The sequence below is a fragment of the Lycium ferocissimum genome, chromosome 2 (assembly GCF_029784015.1).
Source record: "Lycium ferocissimum isolate CSIRO_LF1 chromosome 2, AGI_CSIRO_Lferr_CH_V1, whole genome shotgun sequence".
Taxonomy (NCBI): Eukaryota; Viridiplantae; Streptophyta; class Magnoliopsida; order Solanales; family Solanaceae; genus Lycium; species Lycium ferocissimum.
Window position 1 is genome coordinate 52729255 of NC_081343.1, and position 20214 is coordinate 52749468.

The 20214-nt window shown below is 36.4% G+C and overlaps 2 protein-coding genes and 1 long non-coding RNA gene across 19 annotated transcripts in view; 1 reads left to right on the forward strand and 2 right to left on the reverse strand.

Moving 5' to 3' along the window:
- LOC132044145 (uncharacterized) overlaps nt 1-7402 on the forward strand; it is a 21518-nt gene extending 14116 nt beyond the window's left edge. For 11 of the 17 annotated variants that reach the window (XR_009412052.1, XR_009412063.1, XR_009412060.1 and 8 more), the window contains 2 exons: nt 7091-7207; nt 7277-7402. This is a non-coding gene — a long non-coding RNA (uncharacterized LOC132044145). Of the gene's footprint in view, nt 1-7027; nt 7208-7276 lie in introns of all 17 variants that reach the window. The other 6 variants (XR_009412056.1, XR_009412041.1, XR_009412054.1 and 3 more) reach the window with 1 other exon arrangement.
- A 16-nt stretch (nt 7403-7418) lies between these two features.
- On the reverse strand, nt 7419-9886 carry LOC132047731 (zingipain-2-like; the record flags this gene model as incomplete). The annotated part of the gene is made up of 4 exons (XM_059438735.1): nt 9321-9886; nt 8100-8335; nt 7868-8005; nt 7419-7763 (listed from the first exon to the last, which is right to left on the reverse strand). Coding segments are annotated over exons 1-4 (1212 nt in total), but the record flags the coding sequence as incomplete, so codon positions are not given.
- Nucleotides 9887-18069: 8183 nt separating this feature from the next.
- LOC132047732 (abscisic acid receptor PYL12-like) lies at nt 18070-18630 on the reverse strand. Its single transcript, XM_059438736.1, has one exon. The coding sequence runs from the start codon at nt 18628-18630 to the stop codon at nt 18070-18072; it is 561 nt and encodes a 186-aa protein (XP_059294719.1).
- Nucleotides 18631-20214: the final 1584 nt, after the last annotated feature.

The following is a 20214-nucleotide window of genomic DNA, read 5'->3' on the forward strand; positions in this document are numbered from 1 at the left end:
CATAACTTTAGCATCGGACAACGTAAGATAGTGTCGGTAATGAAGACCATGAAGGAAGCCAAATTTCCCGATGCCATTTATTACAACCCGAAGAAAAGAAGTACGGGGTTATGGTGTCATTATCATAACACGCACGGGCACACTACCGAAGATTGTGGTAACTTGAGAATAAAGGTAGTGCAATTGCTGCGCGCTGGGCATTTAAGGGAGTACATCAGCGACCGGGCAAAGCTCAACTTGAGCCGAAACGATGGACAGAGGCCGAACCAGACGTCGCTGCCTACGCATCGAACCAGACGCTGCCGCCTACGCATACCATTTATATGATCTTCGACACAAAGACGGCAAACAAATTCACTTACATTTCCACGAAAAAATCGAAGGTCTCGGTTACCACCACCGTACGAGAGCCAGGATTTGCAGAAGATCAAGACATATCATTTACCGAGGCTAATTGCGGGAATCTCTCCCCATTCCATAACGAGGCCCTGGTAATATCTTTAACAATTAATAAATCTTTCATTAAGCGTGTCTTAATTCATCTTGGGAGCACGGCGAATATCATTCAGCTAAGGGTTCTAAAAGAAATGGGGGAGGAAGAGTCCGTTGTCCCCACGACTAAGGTGCTAGCGGGATTCAATATGTCCAGCGAGATGACCAAATGATAGATATATTTGACTATTTGTGTTGACGGCGTGAAGCAAATCACAACCTTCGATGTTGTGTCCGGGGATATGACTTACAACGCGATCCTCGGAAGACCATGGATAAACGCGATGCAGGTCGTTCCCTCGACTTATCACCAGAAAGTCAAGTTCCCTACACCTTGAGGGATCAGAGAACTTAAAGGGGATGGCTTCCACAGTCAAAGAGAGGATATGCTAGCAGCAGTGGCTTTCCAGCAATCAATAGCAATTACAGAAGCCGAACCCGGGTAACGGATCCGAAGCAAACAAGGAGCAGTTGGACGATAAAGAATGCCTGGGTTAAGCTCTCCCGAAAGGTTTTTTCTTGCCCCCAGATAACGATCCCGCAGATTCAACAATCGAAGAACTTAAGATTGTGGAGCTTTTCAAAGAATGTCCTAAAAAGAAGGTATAGCAAGGCTCGGATCTATCACCCGGGATCATGAGTGAATTTTTGAATTATTTAACTCATAATTATGATCGCTTTGCGTGATCTCATCTTGACATAACAGGGATCCCTCCGGATATAGCTGTCCACAAATTGAGTGTGGACCCAAATCACATCCAGTCAGGCTAAGGAAATGGCCCATATCGACAATAAGAGACCAGTTCGTCAAGGAAGAAGTGACTCGTTTGCTCAACATGTGCGTATGTAATAGCTAAGAACCCCGAGTGGTCAAGCTAACGTGTGGTCGTACCCAAGAAACTTAACAAGTTCAAAATGTGTGTGGATTTCAAAGACCTGAACGAGGAGTGCCCTAAAGATTCTTTCCCTTTACCGCACATAGACCAAATGATAGATGCCACAGCCAGTCATGCGTTGCTCAGTTTTCTGGATGCCTATTCGGGGTACAATCAGATCAGCTTGCCCCCGGATGATCGGGAGAAAATCTTGTTCATGACTAACCATGGTAATTTTTGCTATAACTTTATGCCTTTCGGTCTTAAAAATGCAGGGGCTACCTACGAAAGGTTAGTTAACAAAATGTTCGAGAAGCAAATCTGTAAAACTATGAAAGTCTACATCGACGACATGCTGGTTAAGTCCCGATGAGCGGAGACCCACCTGGAGTCCTTGGCCGAAACCTTCGACTTTTTGCGACGCCACGACATGAAACTGAATATAGAGAAGTGCGCCTTCGGAGTAAGGTCGGGCAAGTTTTTGGGTTTTCTCGTTTCGAGTCGGGGGGATCGAAATGAATTCGGATAAGGTAGAGGCTATCCGGTCGATGTCGGATACGTTGAACAATGTCAAAATGGTTCAAAGGTGAACCGGAAAGGTGGCAACCTTAGGAAGATTCATACCCCGGGCAACTGACCGATGTCATGAATTCTTCAAGCTCATTAAAAAGGATCATCGCTTCCTATGGACGCAAGAATGTCACCAAAGCCTAAGGGACCTTAAAACTTACCTAGCTATCACTAACATAATGGCTAAACCGGAGGAAAGAAAAAGGTTATTTGTTTATATAACTGTCTCGAAGATATCCATTAGCATCGCCCTCGTGCGAATAGAAGCTGAAAAACAGCTTCCCATCCACTACGCCAGCAAAATGTTAACCGGGGGCAAGCCACGATATCCAGACTCGAAGAAGTTGGTCCTGGCTCTGATCACGGCCACACGAAAGCTGAGACCTTATTTTCGGTGCCATCTAGTTACGGTCGTGACCGATGCCTCGATACAAGAGTAGCTCCGCACCAAAAATCTCTCAAGCTGACTTTCAAAATGGTCAATCGAAGCGAGCGAGTACGAGCTATCCTACCTGCCTCGGGCAGCCATCCGAGCCCCCTGTTTGTCGAAATTCACGATCGACTTCAGCGATACGATTAGGCCTTGAAAGCCCCTGAAAGTATGAGTTTCTTCTTTGTCAATTCACGTTTTTTCGTAACCTTTTATGATTGTAGGACTGGCCACGAACACACGACACGGTCGCATTGTCCTCAAAGCGTGACAGTATCATTACCTTATGCCGAAATAAGGCGAGGTCGAGACGTCCTCCTCGCCGGCAGTTAAACAAAGGGGTCCCCTCCCTAATTATGATATGGATGATTTAAAGTCCCAATCATAATGAATGCGGCCGAAAGTAATATTCCCGGATTGGGGAAAACGATCGCCTAAGCATCTAGCACACGAATGCGATGACACATAAAAGGCGTCGTATACATTAAACATAAGCGTTCATGGTCATGCCAGAGCATAGTTCTGATAAGGAATCCTGAGGGTGGAAGGATTTTCTTGGTTGAACTGCTCCACTTCAAAGAACCGAGTAAATCACGAACACTCAGCCACAAAGAATATCAACATAAATAGAGTAAGCTGAGAGCAATCAATCCTAATTCAAATAATCACGGAAAAAGCAATAAACAAAAACATGTGAATTTTGTAGCATAGCAAAAATACCCCGAAAACCTCGGGCAGTATCCAAGTACACAAAGTAAAAGAAAATATTGTTTTCTAAAATAATGCCAAAAAAATTCACAGAGTACTCCAGGCAGGGAGGTCGAACTTAAGGAATATCACTTGGCTTGTTGGCAGGGGCAGGCGTTTCCGAAGGCACAGGCATGGTAGGGGCCCCTTGAACCGCCATCACGGCATCATCTTCCTGAAGTTCGGGGGATCTGGAGGCACCGTCAATAGAGGACATCACCCCTTTTCCCTTACCCGCTGGAACCTCAGTCGTCGGGACTCTTGAGGAGTACGCCTTATGATTCACCAAGGATTCCTCTTCTCCTTAGCGAGACCAGACTTCATCACCGGGGGCGCATCTAAGTCCTCGGACGGGGAAAATACGGGAAAAGCTGCATAAGTCACTAGTTCCACCTTCAACGCTGCAACTAAAGTTGACTCTGAGTTGGCAGAATCATGACGGACCTCTTATCGAACTTGCCGGCGAGTCTGGTAAGCCACATGAGTTCTCTCCAGCCTTCATCAAAAATGCCGGCAGGGCCTGGATCAAGATTACGAACGCGAGATTCACTCTCGCGTGCATTTAGGAAGAAAGGAGTTATCCCGCATACTACATATTTAGGGATTCTTAAGTCGGAGATTATGTTAATATTAAAAATAATGGTGTTGTTCATAAAGGTACGCTACATAAATTCGACCATAACCGTACTGGTCGTATTTGGAATGTTACCAAACGTATCGTTGGTATTTGAGTCAGAAAGCACGTTACCGGTAAAAAATCATAGAAGGATAAAATATGTGAGAGACGATGGACACCACACTCGAGAGTATAACAAAGGCATCCAACTACCTCCAAAGCGCGCGGTATCAGTCGTCCCACACATATACTATACCTTGTGCGAAAAACTCTTGAAAAATCGGTTGGCCAGCGAAATCCCAGCCAATCGAGAGTGGCAAAAGAAGGTATCATGGGAGCAGGTCTTTTGCCTCTAACCAAGAGGGAAGAATTTTTTGTTACGCAGAGGTCAGAGCTGATCAAGACAACCCCTCCCGAAAACCAAAAGTTTCGAGAGGGCTTCAAAGGACGGGTTTCGCCAAAAGATGGCCAGAGAATTTCAGGTATTGACAGCAAGCAAGGCGAAATTCATCTTAAAAAGTAAAATATCGGTAGGGGTCTCACGGTTGAAGGGCTGGAGATTGAAGATAAAGGATTCATCGTTAACTTGCTATGAATAAAGATGGAACATGATTATTAGTGATGCGAGGTCAGGATGAAAGTAATGTTTTAGGATGGTTGGTTTATATAGGGAAAGCAGTGCGCATCCTTAGAGAAACATCAATCAACGCCTTGAAAAAGCGCTTCAGAAAGCGTGATTGTCCATATGTCGATGCGTGAAAGCCAATAGGACGTGACGGTCCTTCCGTTTCCCGAAACCCTACAGTCTAAGAGCAAAGAGCATTTAATGCTAAGTGATGGCGTGAGAGGATAATAACAACAGTTGTCCCAGGGCGTGATTCTCAAGAATTGTCATATAGCGAGATTGATGACTGACAGCTTTTCTCTTCCACTTCCCGATATTTTGCAAAAATAGAAAGTCCAAAAAGTGGGGGACTATTTGTATGCGGGTATGAACACCCGAGGGTATTTAGGAATGGTGAGTTTGGAGACTTCGGGTCTTGAAATATAAAGAGAAAGCACGCTCAGGGGACTCAAAGTGTAGGCGAGAAGTTTCCGCAGTCGCAATAGTCTCAAACGGATCTATACAGTTGCCTCCCACTCCCAACAACTCCCATCACATCAGCCGTCATCGAGCAAAGTGCCACTGCGCGCAGAGTCCAAGTTGCGTCACTAGACTGACGTCACCTAGGGAAATAACATGCCAAGAGTTTGTCTATATAAACGAAACTTAGGAGAGAAGAAAGGATCATCACACTTTTGTACCCAAGTTCTCATTTTTTGTATTATTATTTGGCTAAGAAATATACTTACTCCCGGAGATCTGAACATTATTGTGATTTTCTGACTTTCCATTTACACTGTTAACTTAGATAAATATTATTACTTGTATCCCTTATAAGAAAAACAATCAAACCCCGAGCTCGTTCGAGAGAGTCTCCGGATTGAATACGACCTACTTGTCTTTAAACCCGTAAAAACAAATCTCTAACTTCATTTTTTGGTAGCTAACGATTTTAACGGAAAACATGCATGTTATTCCATGGAATTATTTGATATGACATGATTTAAAGGATTCGCTTAGTGGATATTAGATTGTTAAATGCGTGTCGGTCTTGAATATTAGCTTGGTAAGTTTCGATCATGATCCATCCTGATTTAGATCAGTATTTTAAGAGGCAGAAGCACGAATCGAGGCGTTTTATACAACACGGGGCGAGGCGTAAGTCTCAAGATACGGGGTCGTAAGTCCATGGATCTACGGGCGTATGTCTCATTTATCTTCTATTTTATAAATTTTTTACTAAAAATATAAGCAAAATTAAAATTTTCATTAAAATTCTGCAAATAAATTCAAATAAATCACCAATAATATAACAACACCAATAACATAAGGTGTATTCTCACAAGTGGAATCTGAAGAGGGTAGGATGTACGTAGACCTTACCCCTACCTTTGTGGCGTAGGGAGGTTATTTCCGATAGACTCTAGACCCGAGAGATAATCACCAATAATATAAAAAAAACTATTATAATTATTATTTGAGAAAGGTAACAACACATAAAAATAACGGGAAAGGCTCAAATATGCCATTCAACTATGGGAAATGGCTCATTTATGCCACTCGTCAATAGTTTGGCTCATTTATGCCATCGAACTATAGGAAATGGCTCATTTATGCCATCAAACTATAGGAAATGGCTCATTTATGCCACTCATCAATAGTTTGACTCATTTATGCCATCGCCCGTTAATAAAATGACTCATCCATGCCATATTTTATTAAAGCTGGTTTTACAATACCATATATGACACGTGGCCTTCAACTAGATTATGATTGTGGGTGGGTAAGGTGTATGGAGATATTTTATTAATTTGGATAATTCGTGAGACCTCTAATTGGAGGCCACGGTATTATAATATAAAAAATGACTGAGTCATTATAAATTATTATTTGAGTAAGAAAGCATAAATAGTCACACATAAAAATAAAAAAAATAGCCTAGATATGGATGGCATGTTTGAGTCTTTTCCGTAAAAATAAAAATAGCCTAGATATTCTTTAAAATGAAATCTTCAGCCACTTCATCATCAATCTCCACATTAATTCCTTTCCACCCTCAACTAATATTTCCATTGATTTTTATTTATATATTTCAAAGAAGAAGAAGGGTAAAAAGTATAAAAGCAATGAATAAATGGATAAAGTTGCTTGAGGAACATAGTGCTATGAAATCTCTATCCAACCATTTTCAGACATAATCATCTACAAAATCTATTTATGACATGTTATTTTCTATGAGAGTTGTTTTCTTTATTTATATTATATATTTTAGAAAAAATAACTACAACATGAAAACATAATAACATAAAGTACAAATATCATTACACCAATAATAAAAATCATAATCTATAGCAAAAACACTTTTAAAATAATAAAAATCAAAGTTAACGCCCGGGGCGCACGCTTTTGCGCCCGAGACTGTGGAGGTGGCGGAGGGGAATATGGAGGAGGTGGTGGAGGGGCCGGAGGGAATGGTGGTGGAGGGGGCGGTGGGGATAGTGGTGGAGGAGGTGGTGGAGAGAATGGTGGTGGAGGTGGCGGTGGAGATGGTGGTGGAGGGGGCGAAGGGAATGGTGGAGGAAGTGGTGGAAAGAATGGTGGTGGAAGTGGGGATGGCGGAGGAGGCGGACGGCATCGTGGGTGAGGTGGAGGGGGAGATGGTGCATAAGGTGGTGTTGGGAATGGTTGAGGAGGTGGTGGAAAGTCTGGATACGGATAAGGAAATGGTGTAGATGGTGGTGGAGGGGGCGGAAGAGGTGGTGGAAAGTCTGGAAACGGATAAGGAGATGGTGTGGAAGGTGGTGGAAGGGGCGGTGTGGATGGTGGAAGAGGTGGTGGAAAGTCTGGAGACGGATAAGGAGATGGTGTGGAAGGTGGTGGAGGGGGCGGTGTGGATGGTGGCGGAGGTGGTGGAAGGTCTGGAAACGGAAATAGTGTGGAAGGTGGTGGAGGGGGCAGTGTGGAAGGTGGAGGAGATGGTGGAACGTTGGGAGACGGATAAGGAGATGGTATGGAAGGTGGTGAAGGGGGCGGAACGTCTGGAGATGGATAAGGAGATGGTGCAGAAGGTTGTGGAGGGGTCGCAGGGGATGATGGAACGGCTGGAGACGGATAAGGAAATGGTGCAGAAGGTGGTGGAGGGGGCGGAGGGGATGGTGGAGGACGTGGTGTAACGGGCGGAGACAGATAAGGAGATAGTGCAGAATACAGCTCCTTCGTCGGATAAGAAGCCATGGAATTAATGCCACAAACACCATATGGCAAATCACTCTTTCTTCTTATATATCCATACCCCTCCATTCCCCATGATGTACCCCATGAATTCTTGATTATCCAGTAGTCATCATCTCCTTCAGAACCATATCCTACTATCAGTACTCCATGGCTTAAGTCATCTGGACTACTAGAGCAACTTCCATCATAGATTCCCTGCATTGTTCCCATAATACAAAAGAAACAAAGTGCACGTCATTTTGGGATTTGTGAGAGAAGGGAAAAGAATTATGTGAAGAAGGAGTAACAGATAAGAGTACCCCTCTATATAGTTGAAAATCAGCACTCGTTGCATCGATGCCCACACTGACAGGTTGTTGAGCAACAGCACAAAGAAGGGCAGTTTCGTCCGGTGGAACATCTTGGTATCCATCAATTGTTACAACCTTATGGTTCACCTGTTGAGGAACAATGATCAAGATTTTCTTTCAAAGAAGGATATTATTTCGAAAAATGAATAGAAGACTTGATATGAAATTGATCATCATATGCCTTGGTGATATTGCATGCGCCTTGAGAGACTGTGTATGGATAATCAACTTCTGAATTGACGCCACCATTATTGATTACCCACTCAAAAGCAGGGTCCATATACCCACCATAACAGCCGGTATTGCTTGAATTATCACAATTGACAAGTTGTTGGACAGAAAGGCTAATAAGTTCACCAGTAACTATTGCATTTATTCCCTCCATGGCTCCACATGCTGAAAATGCCCAGCAAGCTCCTGCAAATGTTTAGTAGAAATCAAAATAATTACTCCACTAATATAGATTTAAAGACCATAGATCATCTGGATTGCTCCTTAATTGTTATGAAATTGCAAAGCAGGAAGCGCCCATAGTAGCGGTAATATTGACCAGCAACTTTAGCCAAAGGAGGGTCCATTTAGACTGTAAGTTAGCTCAATTTGTAGATTGCCTATTCTGCCATTGATACTGCTCGTGTCAGGGAACATAATGCTTAAAACTGCCTAGATGTAAAACATGTACCTAATATAAGTCAATCCAACTTTGGTGTGGCTTCCAATGCTATTTATAAACCCCAACGAAGTACTGGTATACGAAGCGCTAAAAGCACCAGGACATGAAGATATATTTCTTAAAACAAAGCAGAATTAGTTTGTTTTGGTTGGATTCTGAGCAAGATTGTAGTCAAGCTTGAAGCTTAAAGAAGGTATTCAGTATCTTCATTTACCCTTTTTGTGTTACATAATTGAAGAGAGGGAAGTTCCAATAGCACATCTTTCGGGTGGAAACTAGTTATCAATGTTCATTTTTTAAATTCTATGATCATTAGCAAATCAAATTAAAGAAACCACTGCACTCTTATGCTCTATAACCTGAGAGAGAAACAGAATAAAATCAACTGATTGCCCTTTTTATTCCTGTCAACTGAATGTTCAAATCATTCTACTAGCTGTTTATCCTTTTTTTCTATCCACATAACGACTAAATAGAAGCACCATTTATAAAAAATAAAAAAAAATAAAAAAAAATAGAAGCACCATTTATTTCTTAGTACTATGCTGTGAACTTCACAACCACCTCCAACCAATAAGCAACAAGGTAGTTACTAAACACTGTAAGAGACTTCAAGAGATAGGGGAACCCTTACAATTCAGGCCAACTGACTGGCAAACAGATAAAACAGCATCTACCTATTGGTAACATGATCAATTTAAAAGAACAAAAGAACATAAGTGAGCTTACCACATAGGTATTGGTTCTTGACCTCAGTGACAGCGCCATGTTTCCTCCAATCCTTTGAAGGAGGAGCATCACAAGAAATTGGAGTTGGATTTGTTTCCACATTCTTCATCTGAATAATCTGTCTCTTGTTAAAGGGTATCTTTATCTTTGAAGCATGAACTTCCCTGAACTCCTCATTGCTCATATCAGCAAAATTGGTCAGACCAACCAAATGGTCTGAAGGTGACTTCCTCTTTGAGTTCTTTTCCACTATATACTCCACACTCCTTCTAAACTTCTCCAACCTCATTTCCCCCTCTTTCTCATCCTTGTAAACTTTCCCATGCTTCTGTTTCCATTCTTGGAACAGTTGGAAAACTCTTCCATCTGATATGAACTCATTTGGTCTGTCTAGTATTGAAAAATCACTAGAGAAACAATAGACTTGAGATGATAAAGCAGCTAAGATCAGGAAAAGAAAAAGGAGAAGATAGGTTTCTTGTTTATTTCCCATTTTCCAGTAACATTGTCCAATAAATGATTTTAATCAGGCATTTCTGTTTATATAGTAAAGGTGCCTTTTGAGGCTCTCAGTCTAAAGGATGATATGGAATGAACAACAGTTAGCAGTTGTTTTCAGAGTGCAATAATACAATTGTTTAAGGAGCCCGTGAGATGAAATCGTGAGATGAAATCATGAGATCAAATTATGGGATGAAATCATGCTTCGATATGTAATTTAAATTTTTTAAATTATAATTTTTTTATAAATATAAACACCTCACAAGTTGTGAAAATCATCAAAATTTTCTCAATTCTTATACAATCTTACCAAATGAGTAAATCATAGTTAAATAATAAAATCGATATCTTTATTAGTGGGCGCCTTTTCTAAAAATATAACATCAATTGAAATGACTTTAGTTCGATAAAAAGGAAAATTTAACATGAATAGTAATGTAAGCTGATATTCTTTAATATAATCCTCTCACATGGTACGAATAATATATCTACCAACTTATGATTAGTAAACATGATTGGTAAATATATCTACCAACTTATGAATTTTTTTTACAAAATATAAACGTATGGGTAAATTTTACATTTATATTTTTTGAAATCATGATTTCAAATTCCAAATCATATCTTTTTGAATGATTTAGAATTTCATCTCATGAGATAAAATTAAAGATAAAATCATATGTCTAAAAATTAATTTCATCTCATAATTTGAAATGAAATCGCATGTCTAAACGCCTATTAAAAAAGAAGAGGTCAGTAGGTAAGGATATTTTAAAAGCATTTTCTGTTTAATATATTACCATGAATTGGGTTGCTCATAGTTAATTCAAAATTTCAAATATTTATTGTTTGTCCCTATTTACAGCTGGTGACTAAACTAACGGCTATAATTCATTTTCACCAAGTTGTAAGGGGCATCTTTTTATGGTGCACACTTGGAAACCCCACATTTTCACTGGTCATGAAAAAGCTGATGTGATATTCAATGATTCAATCAACTGTTTGAAACAACTCTATTCAGTTGAAGTTTGAGAAACTCTATGCACTTAACAACACAAGTGCATCACTTAAAAGGTAATTATAATAACTTTTAACTTAAACTAGTAAATTGAAATGGCGCATGTGTTGTAGCCTTGTAGGTAAGGGTTTGAACTGGGGTTCAAAATCAATGATATTGTGTATACAGGATTCTCCGAAAGCATGTGTTTTCTGCTACTAGATACATCTTGCGCAATTATAAAACAAGTTTAGAGACAACAGCACGGTGAATCTGCAAAGCCATATTTCTTTCTTCTTTTTGATTGACGATATAAAGTTCCTTTCGGTTTGAGAAAGAGAAAACATATCATCAGGTTTTTTTTCTTTTTCGGTAGAAGTATGAGCAGTTTTTTCGTACTGCTTTGTTCATTTGATATGCCACGATTTTCTTATTACCACTAGAGCATCTCCTAAAAACGAGCTCTAATTTTTTCTAATTTAATAGCTATTTTCTTAATTTTGTTCTTAAGAATTTTTTTTATAATAACATGAATATTATAAAATATTAAGATTACAAATTTGAAAAATATTCATCTTTCTCTTTGAGAGTGAGAGAGGGTGTACACTAGTGGAGAGTTTGTGAGTGCAGTGCCAGTACATGTGGATCCATTGATTTGTGACCAACAAATAACTTCTCCCTCCGTACCCCTTTATTTGTCCCTATCCTATAAATTAAATACTCCTTCCGTTTCAATTTATATGAAACCATTTGACTGGACACTACATTTAAGAAAGAGAAAAAACTTTTGAAACTTATGATTTAAAATAAGCCTTGAAAATTTGTGTGGCTATAAATCATTCATAAAGTGAATTTATTTTCAAATTAGAAAAAAGATCATTCATTTTGATACAGATTAAAAACAAAATAAGTTCAAATAAATTAAAACAGAGAGAGTAACTTTTTTCTTCATTTACTAAAGTGAATGAATAAAAATAGAATTTTATTTTTAATTAGACAAATAAAAAAGCACCAAAGAGTACCATCATCATGAAAACTTTTACCATGGGTGAGGCACAACCGACAAAATGTGTCTGAGGCTCACCCATGGTTAGAAAAGTGGAAACTGTAGGTCCCACCAGTACTTTTGACACCTTTTTTTTCTTCATTTCCTTTCCCATCATTTTTTTTTCTTTCTTTTTTTTAATTGGAGTTCCTCTCAGACAAATGCCTCGTTTTTTTTTTTTGCCAACTATTAGAAATGGCACGAAATCCCCCGCTCTTCGGGGTGTCCTCAGCGACGAGGAACATGTACTAAGGTGTATGTGCGACCCGTTTAGATTATGAGCTGGCACAAAAGTAAGAAAATGACTTTTACAGTATCAATGACCAGTACCGGATGATCGGGATAGCGAACCAAAAGCAATGGAACTTGGGTGTGGGTCTTTTGTCGAAATGGAATGGCTTTTCTTTTTATCTTTTTATTTATCGTGAATGGGGGAAATCATTACACATAGTATGCCTGATCGGCGTATTTTTTTGTTTTACCCCCCCCCCCCCCCCACACCTTTTTCTTTTTTTTTTTTTTTTTAAGGAGAAGGTAATAACATGGAAGGAACAACAATAGATTTACTATTTTGTTATGCTCATTAGTTGTATTATGAAAGTTATGGCACAAAAAATTGTAAAACTAAATACTTTTTGTTCACTTTCCACTTCGAGAAAAAAATAAAGGAATAACTACATGATATAAAAAACAATAGTGGGTATTGACATTTAGTAGCTATAGTTTAATTTAATTACTTCTCATAGCAAATATTTATGTGTTAATACCATTTAGTAACTATATATATATATATATACACACACAAAAAATAGAATACTCATCCCACTATTCACTTCCAACCCATCTCTCTATCTTTCCCCCTCTTCTCCCCACTACCCCGCCGCCGCCACCACAAACACGGAGTTCCGGCGAAATGCCGTGACCTTTTTCACCACCGTCACCGCATGCCCTTCCCCTTTTCCGTTCTTATCGCCATATCCTTTTTTCCTTTCTCTCCGCGCCAACAAGGGAAAAAAACTCGCATCTATTTGGAAAAGACCAAATAGCGATGGATCTAAGCATTGTTAGAAGCAAAAATGAAAAAAGCTCGGCATCTATAACGGATGCGAGCATTGTTGGAAGCAAAACGATAAAAAATGTTGTTGTATTACGGAGTTTTTAAGTCACCAAAAATTTTTTCCGTCGTATCTAAAAATGTAGATTTTCACCGTTTTTGTTGTATATTTACCGTGTATATAATAATTTTTCGCTTGTATTTGTTGTATACATACCGAAAAATATGGCGTACTTGTTAATTTTTTGGTGTATCTATGTTGTATACAGTTTTTTCGCTTGTATTTGTTATATACATACAGAAAAATATGGCATATTTGTTAATTTTTTGGTGTATTTTATATTATTGGTGTATATGTATTCAGTTTTTTTTAATAGTTGTATTCATGAATACAACAAGCCAATTTATGAATACAGATAGTTATATTTACGAATACAGTTGGAAAAAATTGTTGTATTCCGAATACGGCTAAAAAAAAAAAAGCGAATACACATGTGGGAAATTTGACCGATTTGCTACTGAACGTAAATATTGAAACATTAGCTATGCAGCTTGATTAAACCCTAAATGTTTGCCATTTATGTAAAATGCCCAAAAATAAATCTATCCACGTACTCCCGACCTTCAACTCTTGTAATAAATGGTAACATATTCTTATTTCTTTGGGAAAATGATTATTATTAGCAGTTCTTTTATGAAAATAAATGGTTATACTATATTTTGTATGTTGCACATTCTTGTAAGAATTTAATATAAAATTTGTCAATGTTAATGTTAATAGTTCAGAAATAACGACAAGCTAAGAGTGTCAATGCTAATTTTAATAGTGTAAAAATTACCTACAAGCGAATAGTGGAATTACATGATAATCAATCACTATAACAACCATTCGTTTGTCGTTTCATTTTTATTCTGAATTTGTTTATATTTTTAGTCTTGCTTTTAAGATCATCTTCCTTGAATTTTATGTCTTGCCTAAATGGAGAGTTGGCTAGCATAGGAATTTAGCAATACAATCAATTTTCGCTATAAAAAAAATTGTTTAGCCGGATTTTTATTGTCTTATATAACGATTGGTTGTTATAGGACCCGTTTGGCTTAGCTTAAAAAAAAAAAATTTATAATCGAAAACGAACTTATAAAAAAAAAAAAAAAAAAGTTAAGTTACTCAACTTATTTTTTCAAAGAACTATATGTTCGAAAACAACTTATAACCCAAAAAAAAAAAAAAAAAAAGTTGAATTTACTCGAACTAATTTTTTGCTTTTATTTTAAGAAAAATGATTTATAATGTCAGCCCAAATCTTAAAAAGCTAAAAAAAACTTTATGCTCGTTTTATTGTTTTCAATCCAATCCTAAACGGGCTCATATACCTATAATAGCATTTAATTAGTTGTTTAACTGCTATACACAAATAATTTTAGCAAAAACTCATATATTTTTTTCAATTTGTTCATGTATAAAAGATAATAAAAAATTTTAATTTTAAAATCTCAAACGATATTCATATACATTTCTTATAACATTAAACTTTTGTAATGTTTAAATTATCAGAAAAAAACAAAGGTTAATTTAAACTTTGGTAATGTTTAAATCGTCCCAGTAGACGTTGATTCTAAAATAACTATGCAAAATAACAGTGGGGAGGACAGAGAAATAACTGTGAGAGGAAAAATAAATTAGAAAGGGTGAACAAAGGTGATCAATCGAATTTTAAAGAAGAAGAATAAAAGGTGTGAAAAGCAAAGTTACTGGTGGGACCTACTCATTCCACTTGTCTACCAAAGGGTGAGCCTCACCTACCTTTTGTTTGTTGTGCCTTCCTTACCCGTGGTAAAAATTTTCCATGAGATATTTTAGTGCCTAGAGTTAGAATGTGAGTCTTGATGAGCCAAAGGAACTTGATTAGTTGATGGTGGGATCTTTTTCACCTAGTCTAATCTTTCCTTTTTCTGTTGTTCTATTTTTTTTTATTTTTTTTTTTTACTTGGCCCTTATAATAATAATAGATTTTCTATTTTACTTTTTTATTTTAACCAATCAAGAGAGATTATTTTTTAATATTACCTTATCACTAAGTAATTACAAACCGTACTAAGCAAAATCACCTAATAAAGGCGTGTAATAATTAACTTTCACTAGCTTCAAGGACCAAAATCACATATTTCGTTTAATTCAATATTAAATGTGCTAAGTTAACTAATCCATTTGTTTCATTTGTTTCTCCCTTCCTCTCCTCTTACCAAACTGAGGGGCAAAGGATCAAGTCTTACAAATTTGCTGCTTAATTCATACACCCCTTGAAATGACATTTTTTTTATGTTTGCCGTCGAATTTCATAGCCTTATTAGCTTCTCTTAAGTAATAATGTAGGAAAATCATATTAATTGATTACCTGAATTTTCATTTTATCAGTGATAAATGTAGTTCCTCATCTTGTAATCCCTTTCTTATTCATCTTTAGATTGCACAAGCTGGGATTATAATCGTTTAGTGGGACAGAGTAAGATTTCAATATGTGAATGCATACAATATAGAGAACTGAAATTTCTGTAAAAGTAAGCCCACCGTTGTGGAAATCGCAGATCAAAAGATTCTCAAATTTTAAAAGATCTTTGATCACATCAGACCCTCCCAAAAAAACTGTATCACATGGACAAAACTAATTATTACTTGTATCGGTAAATCATTGAGCCAACAAACAAAAGTTCTACATCAATATGAACAAGGTGAGACTAAAAATTGATATAAATCAGGAAGGACAATCTTATATATATATATAAACAGGACAAAGGCCCGCTGACGTGACAGTTTAAAAGCCCAGCATTTATATTTATCTTAATTTTCAATTTTTTGCCTTTATTGTATTAATTAATTAATTAGTAAAAAAGATAATCGACATATCCTTTCCGAATAGTTGTGTCCGAGTTCCAGACGATGTCTCCCAACAATTGTACTTTTCTCTCTCCTTAATTATTAGTTATTAGTGAATTAATTTCCACCTATTCCTAGACCACAATCCCACGCCCCTTTCATTCATTCAATGCCATTACTTTTTTACTTTCATCTTCATCCATTTCTAATGTCGATTACTTCCAATACTGTCATTTCCACGTTCCTTATCACTATTTTTTACTTTCATATTCTTCCACAGTCCTTTGCCTATACGCTGCCATTTCCTATGTCATTTACTCAGAATCAATATACGTATCTTTTGCTCTTTATTTAATCTAATTATTAATAGATGTTGTTGTTTCAGATAATGCTTTTGGAGAAGCAGTAGGCTTTTGGAGGTGTTTAAAATTTCCAGTAAAGAAGGTAACAAACTTGATGAATTACATTCGTAGTTTAATTATCTGCCTTGGGGTCATTGACACTATTATTTACATGATTTTTGTTTTCTGTATATGTACTCTTATGTATTGATTTTTAATAGTACTATGGCTTTCATTTTTGGGTATGATTATTATCTGGTGTACATGTATAGTGTCACTCCAACATTTTCTTTTTCTCTTCAATTTTCTTATTATCTATATGAATGATAAGACAAACTAATGTTGGAAAAGAACATGTTTTATTTCTTGATTTTGCTAAAGCATCAAAATTTTGCAAAAAAATTAAAGAAGAAAAACTGACAATTTGATTGGTGTTGAGAGAGCTTTTTTTCAAGTTGAAATTTTGGTAAAGAGAAAAAGGCATGCTGAATAAGGGGAGAATTTTTTTATTTGATACTTTAATAAACATTTGAAGAATGCGCTTACGTTTTCACATGTACCTGCGCAAGGTTTACTAATTGAAAATAATTCTTCAATGTGTTTATGAAGACAAAAGGGTAGTAACTCCAAAGTTAGAATAAAATTTAAGGAATGTATCTCAACACAACGTAAATTCTGAAATGAAGACTTGACACTATCCTCTCAATGGCCTTAAGAAGTTTGTTGGGCACAATACAAGTGAGGTCGATTGATGTTTATAATTTTTTAATTAGGATTAATAGGAAAAATAACGGTTACATATTCTCTCCTCAAGGACTACACTATTGAGTAAGTACAAATGTAATTAATGCCTTTCCTTAATCCATAATTGGTTTTCTGGCTTAAGCATTTTTTTCTAGATTTTTTATGTATATTACTTATATATTTGTTTTTGGTATTGTTATAATTTAATCTCTCATTTTTCCACTAAATTTTCAGAAAGATCATTTCATAAATTTGTTGAAGGTGTATAGAATACGCCGTGATATATATATATATATATATATATATATATATATATATATATATATATATATATATATATCAAAGAATATATAGAAGAAAAAAAAGTTGATTAAAGAGTAATACTTTTATATCATACATTATCTTTTAATTTAAGTTGGAATATCTTCAACATATATGATTTTTACGAGAATATGCCTTTTGTTATTTTTAATATTAACTTTAAGTTGAAGTATTTTCAATATTTTTATTTTTTACAACAATTTGCAGTTTGTTATTTAATATTCAAATATTGGAGAAGGATCATTAGCAAGTTCAATGAGATCATTCATGGCCGTGCCAAGCTCGGGCAAATTAACTAATATCACAATATGTCAAGAAATGTCTATTCGGATCGAATTAGCAGAACATAAAATCAAAATACAGTTTCTATACTCTATTCATAAAAAAGAAAAAGAAAAAACAAAGGAAAAAAGGAGCAAAAAATAAAAATAACACACGATATCAGTTTGCGGCGCTCATGACGTTGAAACGTGCCATGTTGCTACAACATTTTCATTCGTGTGCAGCTTATCAGTTTGCCACGATTTAAATTCCTGACGACCTTTCAATCGACATGCATGCATGTGGCGATTATACATCGTTACTCGAATTCTTTGAAGTAAAAGGTCATAAAAACTTGTCTACCGGGTGAGGAACATAGTGAATTATGCAAGAGTATTATCCATAATCGCTTCTTATGACTAATTAATGGTGCTAATTTTTATGCAGGAAAACTAAAGTTATTTCATGTCATGAATGACTAACCTTTAAGTAGTTTGCGGAAGAAGAAAAGACTAACCTTTAATCCATTACTGACATTCATTATGTGGATGACTAACACATCAATATTCAACTAAAAAAAAAACAGCTAGGAGGATCATATAAAAGAAATCTAACAGGCAATTTTAGTTTTGTTCAACTCCAAGGAAGAAACTACAGAAGTAGCCATATTTTCAGCAACCCAGGCCAAAGATCTAAGGTTCCATCTCAAGATATTATTAGTCACCTCACACGTATCCTCTTTACAACTATTTTCAGGAATATCCACTACATAAGACTCAATAGCCACTGTCTTACTTGTATATTTCTTTAGCCCATGATCATCTTCTTCTTTATCCTCATGCAAAGTGATAGTAGATTTGAAATTCAAGAAAGTATGATCCGCATCAACAACACTAAACACACTCACATGCATATCATCATCAAGAAAATCGAACCTTTCTATGCTTTTTTTACCAGGAAATCCAGAAACTAAGGTGACTTCCCTTATACTACCAACACCACCGTCACCAGAAAGTAGAGTGCAGCCGCTGATGAAATTCTTGTAGCATTGTGGCTTCTCGAATTTTCTGACCAAAGACCATACTAAGGGAAGAGGTGCATCGATTGTTTGGACTAGAATTGAAGAACATTGATTTTGGGGAAGTTCATGAGTGTGGTAAAGTTTGATCATTTTTTCTAGAGCATTTGAGTTTTTTGGATTTGTGTATAACATGATTGGACGTTATGCTTGTGGAGTTGTGTCTCTAAGCACCTGGTTCAAGGGGCTTCTATTGATTTCCTATTATATAGAGGGAGAGAAAGGGGGCATTTCACTAGTTCGATAGTCAAATCATGATATAAATTTTGAGCAATATTTTGAAATATATTTTCATCAAAGGGATATAAGAAAAGTTGAATTTGTAGTATTTTTCGTATGACTTTTTAATAGTAACTAAATTTTAATATAAAGACTTAGTTGATCTAATTCACATACACTTTGGAGATTTATTAAATTAAGATTAAAAAGTGAAATATGGCCACTAATTTGGGGCCCCATGCAACAAATGTCAGGCTTATATTAAAACTTTTCGGGTTCGTCTGCTTTTCCACCTCAATTTATTAACCAATGAGGTTCAAATATTTTAAACTCATAGGTTGGAGCTTAGGTTTGAACCCTTTAGAGATTAAATTAGTGATGCGTTTGACCAGTTGGACTAGGAAGTGCATATAATCCAATAATATTAGTTTTGTTATAAAATAATACAAATTGAGAGTGAAACAAGAGAATTAGGAAGGAAGCTTAAGGAGAGATTTTATTGCCATAATTTTGATATCTTACTTGGGAGATAAAACCTTCTTATTTATAGAAAGAGAAGTTCTTGATCACCAAGTAACTAGTTAGATTCTAAGTAGATTAGTCCAATAGAAACTATAGTTATTACTTAGTTACATTGGTCTTCAACCAAACCTTGCTCTCCAAGTATAAATAAATACATATTTTACAATACATGGAAATTCACTTATAATATTATTTACAACACTCCCCTTGAATGTCCATTAATAGATAATATGCTTCGTTAAAATCTTACTAGGAAAAACCATGTGGGAAAAAATCCTAGTGAAGGAAAAAGAGTACACATATCTAGTAATACGCTTTGATAGCTGCCTCATTAAAACCTTATCAGGAAAACCCAATTGGGACAAAAACCTTGATTAAGAAAAAGAGTGCAGCGCGTATTTTACTCCCCCTGATCAGAACTTCACTTGTTGTCTTGGAGACGACACATTCCAATTTTGTATCTTAGCTTCTCAAATGTTGAGGTTGGTAATGCTTCAATTGACAGATCTGCAAAATTATCAATAGAGCGAATTTATTGAATGTCTATTTCACCTTAAGCTGAAGATCGGGTCTGAAAAAGAAATCTAATGAAATGCTTTATTCTGTCTCCTTTGATATACCCTTCTTTCAAGTGAGCTATGCAAGCTTCGTATAATATTATTGGAATCTTCATCTCCAAATAAATATCACATGATTGCAAAATGTGTTGAGATATTGATCTCAGCCAGATACATTCCTGACTTGCTTTACAAGTTGATGTTATCTTGACAGACTTGACTAAGTTTCAATAATTGACTGTCATGTAGAACGCCATATTATGGAAGCATTCTCACATGCTCACATATAATTTGTTTGAGATCGAATTTTATAGAGATCATATAAATGTCCTGCATTTCATAACCAACAAATCTTGATAATATTGGTTAGAATCAATAA